General features: G+C 33.2%; 1 protein-coding gene across 1 annotated transcript; it reads right to left on the reverse strand.

Moving 5' to 3' along the window:
* Positions 1 to 2,977: 2,977 nt before the first annotated feature.
* On the reverse strand, positions 2,978 to 5,677 carry LOC127949218 (OX-2 membrane glycoprotein). The gene is made up of 5 exons (XM_052546248.1): positions 5,207 to 5,677; positions 4,752 to 5,093; positions 4,028 to 4,318; positions 3,723 to 3,821; positions 2,978 to 3,619 (listed from the first exon to the last, which is right to left on the reverse strand). Exons 1-5 carry the CDS (start codon positions 5,244 to 5,246, stop codon positions 3,591 to 3,593), a joined length of 801 nt encoding a protein of 266 aa, XP_052402208.1. The 5' UTR covers positions 5,247 to 5,677; the 3' UTR covers positions 2,978 to 3,590.
* Between the last annotated feature and the right edge of the window lie 2,294 nt (positions 5,678 to 7,971).

A 7,971-nucleotide genomic window follows, 5' to 3' on the forward strand; every position in this document is an offset into this window, starting at 1 on the left:
TTTATAGAAAATTATACAAAAATATGTCTAAAATACTAGTAATTTCTTCACTTGAATTAATAAACTGTGAATTATGAGTCAAATATTGAATCTTTAAGCAAAAAAAAAAAAAAAAAAAGATATATCAGAAACTTCAAAATGCTTTTTGCTAATAATTTAATTTATATTATTTATGTTTTTGGTTGTATTTATCACTGGGTTAATTAAAATCCACTAGAAGGCTAGTGATCTTCAACAAAACAACTACTTTTTTTTGGCTGTCAATATTTACTGAGTTGATTGGCATTTATATGTACTTAAAGGGTTATTTCACCCAAAAATGAAAATTCTGTCCTTAATTACTCACCCTCATTTTGTTTCTAACCTGTAAGACCTCCGTTCATCTTCAGAACTCAAATTCAAATATTTTTGATGCATTCCGAGAGCTCTCAGTCTGACCCTTCATAGACAGCAATGTAATTACCATGATGAAGGTCCAGAAATGTAGCAAGGAGATCGGTAAAATAAATCATGTGACATCAGAGGTTCAACCATACTTTTACGAAGCTAGAAGAATACTTTTTGTACACAAAGAAAATAGAAATAACGACTTTATTCAACAATTCATCTCCACTGTGTCATAGCGCCATTTTGGAGAGTATCCACTGAACATAACTGTGGCTATGCCACACAGATTTGTTTGTTCAAATCAAAGGACAAACAACATAGAAAACGTATAAGTGTGGCACAGCTGACACAGAACAGCATTCACCATTTAATTTCACTGGATAATCTCTACATTTTTGGACCTTGATCATGGTAATTACATTACAATTTATATATGTTCAGAGTACAGATCTCTCAGAATTAATCAAAAATATCTTAGTTTGTGTTCTGAAGATGAACAAAGGTCTTACAGGTTTAGAACAATGACAAAATTTTCATTTATATGCGAACTATATTTTTAACATGCCAAATTGTTAATGGACAAAATTTGTTTATTAGATTTGCATCCAATGAACCAATGCTGTGTGAAACATGCAAGCACTAAAGGAAGTGCTGGGTGTTCTGCACTTCCAGTATAGTAAACAAATTAGTTCTTATGCATCATCAAAGAAGAATTTAAGTAAAAATTTGCTGGAAAATTTACTCACCCTCAGGCCATCCAAGATGTAAAATGTGTTTCTTCACTGGAACAAATTTGGATAAATTTACCATCATATCACACATTCATCAATGTATCCTCTGCTGGGTGGCTTAAGAATGAGATTTCAAATAGCTGATAAAATATCACAGTGTTCCACAAGCAATGCAGATTGCTCCATCAATTAACATTTTGTGAATCAAAAGGCTGCATGAAACAGCTCTGTCATCAAGGTGTTTTAACTTGAAACTGTCACTTTTGGTCTACTATACATAATAATGCCTCTTCCAGTGGAAAAGTCCATCCTCTGTTTTCATATTTAAACAGTGCTTGGTCTGGATGCATTTCTCTTCTAATTTAGGTGAGGCAGCTTTTTATGTAAAGACATATTTTAGCTGAAAGTGAAGTTTTAAAATAAAAAATGTCTTAATGACGAACCTGTTTCTTACAGACATTTACAGACACAGCTCTTTCATTTCACAAGATGTTAATTGATGGACTGGAGTCATGTGTGTTCTTGTGAATTATAATGATGTTCTTATCAGCTGTTTGATTTCTCATTCTGACGTCACGCATTCACTGCTGATGATCCACTGATGAGCGATTGATGTAATGCTAAATTTCTCCAAATCTGTTTTGATGAAGAAACAAACTCATCTACATCTTGTATAGCCTGAGAGTGAGTAGGGTACATTTTCAAGTTTTATTTCTGGGTGAAATATTTCTTTACATGTGCCAGTTTGTCATGTGAATAAAGGCAGCACCCTTTAGTGAATGACAACTTAATCGAAGTAATTTTATCCTTTGTTACACATATAGGTATAGATTAGGAAGAAATAAACTATATATGTATTTTTACATGTCAGGGGGACAGTGGTTACTTTAGGTACTTTCTTTGCAGAGTTTATATCAATACCTAAGTGTGACTGGATATGACCTATGTGGATGCGTCACTGTCACATGAGAAATTTCCTGAATAAATCATCAGGTCTGTCTTTTCAATTGTATAGTGTACTTTCAGTGCTAAAGCACGCCAAAAACATAGAAGAATGGGTTGGATCCTACTAAATTTTTTTCGGATTGTAATGTTTTTTTTATTATTCCTTTTGTAATCCGAGCGAGCGGACATGTAAACACTTCATCATATTAAACCGAAACTGGAAAGTACTGCGCATGCGCAGTGACGTGGAACTATCTTAATGACGTATGACGCCCGGAACGACGTGTTTCCTAGCTTCCTACTAATTTTGGGTGCGGGAAGTGGCACGTTTACTACTTTTTATTTTTTTAAACAGCACAGCACAGCACAGCACAATTTTAATGATCGGTCTTCACTTAATTAGGACCCGAAGTAGATAAATATCACGTGTGCTTTTTAAATCAGTATGCGCCAGCAGCTGAAAACTCACAACAAAAGAGAAAATTAGATCAGAATCTTGTGACATATAAACACACATATCAACCCGATCACTTTATTAAGCGTTCATGTAAACACTACGTTCGGATTCGTCAGTCAGAATGATGAAATTCCAGTGGAAGCAAGAAGTGTCCATGGTGAAAGAATTATTCTATTGCTTTTTGTGGTGTGTTAGTCATCAGTAGTGATTGATGACTCAGGAGTCCAACTTCTGGATTCAACAAAAATATTTTAGCAGGGAACTTTGAGCGTCATGGACAGGTGACCTGCAGCTTTGCTGAACAGCGTTTGTTGTAGATTAGTGGAAAGACGTTTTTTGCTGTAATGTTTTGTGGCTTGCACATTTTCATGTCTGGCTCAGTGAGTTTAAGTAATGGGCTATTCACAGTATAGATAAGAATAATAGATTTAACATATATATGAAATTGTTGAAAACCACACAAAATGCACGTTTTTTTTTTCTTCATTTATTCTTTATTTTACCAGGATAGTCACACTGAGATGCAAATCTCTTCTTCCAGGGAATCCTGGCCAAAATGGCAGCAAAAAATTAAAAAAGTTTCATAATGAAACAATTACAAACAAAATTTTGCCCTACATTCAGATGCTTACAAATATGTTACAAATAATAATAATAAAAGAAACCACAACAAGAATTTACACATTAACTCACACACACACACAAAACAAAACAACTAATGTACAAAAAAACAACCATCTGTTCGATATACAATTTCACAATGACTCGCTGCTTACAAATTGAGCATATTATTCTATAACAGACAGTTGTAACAGAATTGTTTAAAATCTGGTAGACAAATCTAATCACAATAAATAATAGAGAATGTCAGATTGAAAGAACTTAAAGTGCGGACGCAGGATAAAGAGAAACTGTGGAGAAATGCTTTCCTAGGCAACCAGATATTATTTATACTATAATCTGAAAAGTAGCTTATTCACAAATGTAAACATGAACTTTTTTTTAGCAATGACAAAATTAGCATCAGAAAGATTTATAAATTATAAATAAAGTAACAGTTGCAGAGTAGTTCAAGCCGTACAAACTCGATGATATTTATCTAAAAAAAAAAGAATAAATAAACAAATACTGAATATACAAAATAATGATGTTATTTACATGACAATAAATATGGTGCTAGAGTGTAATATTTTTCTACTTACCATTTAACTTGGAGTAAAGATAGATGACGACAATGACAATACTGATGATAATCAAGACCAGCATCGGAATTATATAATTTCTTAATGTGACTTTATTCTCTGTGAAGCAAAAAGGTTTTAGTTTGTTTGTAAACATTGCAAATTTTTAAGTTGAAAATATGCATATGTAATGTTTTTTTATCTTAATTCAGAAATTTACAATATTGACACAGCTTGTTAATTTGATTCTAAATCCACATAGTTTTAAATCCACTTAGTCACATACCACTCAAATAACTTATGTTTCAGAAGTCAAATCAAGTTACCCTTATCAGGCACATAGATTTGGATGCTCTTCTCTATGCCGTCACTCTGAGCCACACATTCCACGTACTTCCCATGAAACTGTGACAGTGGAAGCGTGATGTTGCTTGTAATGGTGGTTGAACTGTCCATGTTGCGAGTTGTGAAATTACTTGACCAATCGTTGTTCAACTGTTTCTCTGCAGATTTCCAGAGGATAGCTGGAGCCGGTTTACCAGTGGCTGAACATGAGACTACAACATCTGGATCAGAGCTAGGAGCAGGATTCAATGATGCTGTTATTTCTGATATACCTGCAAAAATACCATAAAACATAAGGTCTTATGTCTTAATTGTGTACAATCTGTTAATTCCACATAGAAAAAAAGTGGATAACTGACTGCATGCAGTATTTTTTTGGAACTAGAAACTATTGTAAGTTCCAGTTGCATTTTGAACACATTGTTTGGTCCAGCATATATATATATTTTTTTTTATTTATTATTATTATTTTTTTAATATAACATATATAAACATATAAAGAATTTTTAAATATAACATATATAAATATAAAACCACTGTTTTGGTAAAAGGAAATTGTATAAAACTGAGATGCCCAATTCCTGAAAACACAGTTCAGTGTTTTAGTTCAAATCCGCCCTTGTTAGCTGATCATTGTGTTTTTGACCCAAAAACCTGAAAGCAAAGCTTTGTGACTTTCATGGTTGCAGCAAGTATTTAACCTACCTTTAACAGTGAGGCACAAGGTTTGTCGTTTGGGCTGGAACGGATACACTTTGAAGGAACAAATGTAGCAAGCCTCGTCTTCGAATGTTGTGTTTTTGATCTCAATGGACGTTGAATTAATTGACGCTGCTGTGAAATGGACTTTTCCGACATACTGGTCATCCACATGTTTCTTGAAGAGGTCACTGAATGTAGCCAAAGTTTGTACCGGTTCCGTGTTGCGCACCCGCTGCCACGTGACTTGTTTGACACCAGACCCATCTGACAGCACACAAGAGAACGAAGCATCTCGACCGAACTCAACAGCTGTGTCTCCTTGTGCCACAATATCTGAAAGATAAGCTGTGTGGGAAAAAAATGTTGTTATAAACCTCCTGCCATATCGTTCCAGTGTATAAACATCCAGCCAGTGCAGTGTCAGATTTAGCCATATGAGTAAGGAGTGAATTACCGACCTCCTCTGAGGAAACTTAAAATGATCAGAAGACGAAGCATGACTGAATGGCTTCTATCTATGAGTAGATATATATGTAACTTATCTGGGGGAATTCCACTAGAAGAACAAGGGAAATTTTACTCGTTGTAATAAGAATACTTTTCATTTGGACCAATGCTGCTTTTATGTATTTATTTATTTATTTAATTAATTAATACATACATATTTTCATTTGCTTTTTTTAATTTAAAGATGTAGCTCCTTACAGCCAAGCTGCAGTGACCACAACAGGATTTGGGCTTTTACAATATTGGTCTTATTGTTGCACAGAGAACAGGCACCTCACATGTTTGGAGTGATCAGGTTTGCTACTGCAAACAAAATTCTGATTGAAATTAAAGTTAGGAAGGTGTAAATTCTTCCTTCGGTTTTGAATGGAAATAAACAACTAGTGAAAACAAAGAAATGTAAGTCATGCCCCCCCCCCCCCCCCCCCAAACCAACCCGGATTTATCCAGGACTTTCCAAAGAAAAAAAACACTTACATGTGACTGTTACTAAAACAATTCCGCATTTATTCATGTCACAACCTGGTATGATGGCATCTAACTATGTCAGACAAGCTCCATATTACAGTACATTTTCACTATTGCGTAAAAGCGACAGAGTCATCTGTTAACAGTGTAAAAAAAAAAACAAAGACTGTATAACAAACCCTTTGAAGTCTTGAGTGACGTGCTTCCTGGGATTTCACTGTAAATCTGTTGGAAAGGCGGTGACTATTCCTGTGAAATACGAGCAGGAAGACCGACGCCGTCATTGTGTTGTCTTATAAAGATTAGAATAATACTGAAGACAACCGCATTCATCATGCGTTTCACAAGAACACATGACAAGCGAAAAATTACACATACTGTGAACTCCGTGATTCCGCTCATTCCCCAGCACATGATAAGAGAATCAGACTCTCGATTTAGGCCTTTCAAAATAAAAGCCGCCTTGTTTATGAGTAAATCTGCATGCTCTGAAATACATAATGATTTGGATATGGCTTTATTTTTCTGTCTTTTGAAGCTCATAATGATTAAACCGTAATGAAACGGATAAAGAATACTGATTCATTGAGAATATAACATTGTAAACCTATGAATGTTTAAATGTTAAACACCTATAACACAGTATTTGTGTTTTATGTGTCTCAAACTTTGATATGAAATTTCAGTATTTTTCTACTACAAATCAAAATTGTTTGGAAATATTCCAAAAATGTATTTTACAAATGATTGTCAAGGTTAAAGAGTGCTGTTGTATCTGGCTTGCAACACTAATAGAAAACACATTTCTTTTACATTTTCATGCAAAATTGGACACATTTTTTTTTTTTAGAATTGTTAGTGCAAAATAAAATAAAAAAATACTAACAATTCTAAAAAATATATTGGGTCCAATTTTGTGGGGCCAGTAGAAGTACAATGTAAAGTGTTACAACCTAGCAGTTTTTAAATTTATTTTTTTATTTTTTTTATTTTTTTTTTGGTTGTTGTTGTTGTTTTAAGTACGTATGTATTTAGGTGAAACCCACTGATCTATATATATAACTATATATATATTATATATATATAATATCTATATTATAGATCAGTGGTGAAACCACATTTTAGTTTCAAGCAGATGTGAAATTTACTGATGACTACTACTGTCACCTCAGAAGAGTTTTTTTTTGCCAAATATTTTTATATATATATATAATTAAATATAATATCTTATCACTGAAAGATGTTTTTGTTAGTTTGTTCAAATTATGTCATACAATTCTTTGTTTTTGACCTCTTGACAGCGGACATGATATATAAATTTAATTGTGCCTGAGATTAAACTTTCCATATTCTCTTTTTTCTGCTCATTGTCGAATTTTGGAGAATCCTAATTGTTCTATTAAATCTTTGTAAAACTTCCCAGATACAAATGTGAACTTCCTCATTCTTAATGATTTATTCACTTTAAGCGTTAAAGTTAAGAAATTATGATCAAGATTCAGGAATGATTACCATTCAACTGTGGTTTGTTTTCTCCAAACAGAAATCATTATCTAACTTTCTGTTACTGCAGTGCATGTTTATTTACTGTTATCAAAAGGGAACTTCTCTCACGGAATGAAATAGAAAATACCAATGTATTACACCCAACCATCAACCAACCACATATCACATGCAGTTCATAAACGTGTGGATTGTTGATTTTTCAGTCACAGAAGGTTATCGATTTGTTTTTTCATAAGGAAATATCCAAAATATCATCTTATCATTGATTCATTTACCCATACTCTGTGAGCACAGGAAAAATGAGGGTTCCGTTATTCACTAAGCTGCAAAGATGTGACCCACCCCCATGGTATATACAGATACATTATGGGATTGGTTAGTAACCTCATAGAGTAAAATAGTTTCACTTTATGTTGTGTAAATGTAGCAGACATAAACATCCAGCGAGTGCCACTGAGAGTTAAAAATGTCTGTTAAAGTAGTGTAGGCATAAGCCTATAAATAATATATATATAATTAAATATAATATCTTATCACTGAAAGATGTTTTTGTTAGTTTGTGCAAATTACGTCATAAAATTGGATCGGATATGATATATAAATTTAATTGTGCCTGAGATTAAACTTTCCATATCCATAAAAAAAAGGTACAATGTATGTTAATATATGAAGGAATTTTCTGTATTCATTTTTCACCAGCATTTTACCTGTATTTTAAATTGCACTTTAAATTTAGATTAGA

The sequence above is a fragment of the Carassius gibelio genome, chromosome B1, assembly GCF_023724105.1.
Source record: "Carassius gibelio isolate Cgi1373 ecotype wild population from Czech Republic chromosome B1, carGib1.2-hapl.c, whole genome shotgun sequence".
Classification (NCBI taxonomy): Eukaryota; Metazoa; Chordata; class Actinopteri; order Cypriniformes; family Cyprinidae; genus Carassius; species Carassius gibelio.

Coding starts and splice junctions, on each gene's coding strand:
- LOC127949218 (XM_052546248.1), bottom strand. CDS start 5,246: ATGCTTCGTCTTCTGATCATTTTAAGTTTCCTCAGAGGAG. Junction 3,822..4,027: donor AATCTATGTGCCTGATAAGG/GTAACTTGATTT, acceptor TTTGCTTCACAG/AGAATAAAGTCACATTAAGA. Junction 3,620..3,722: donor TCTTTACTCCAAGTTAAATG/GTAAGTAGAAAA, acceptor TTTTTTTTTTAG/ATAAATATCATCGAGTTTGT.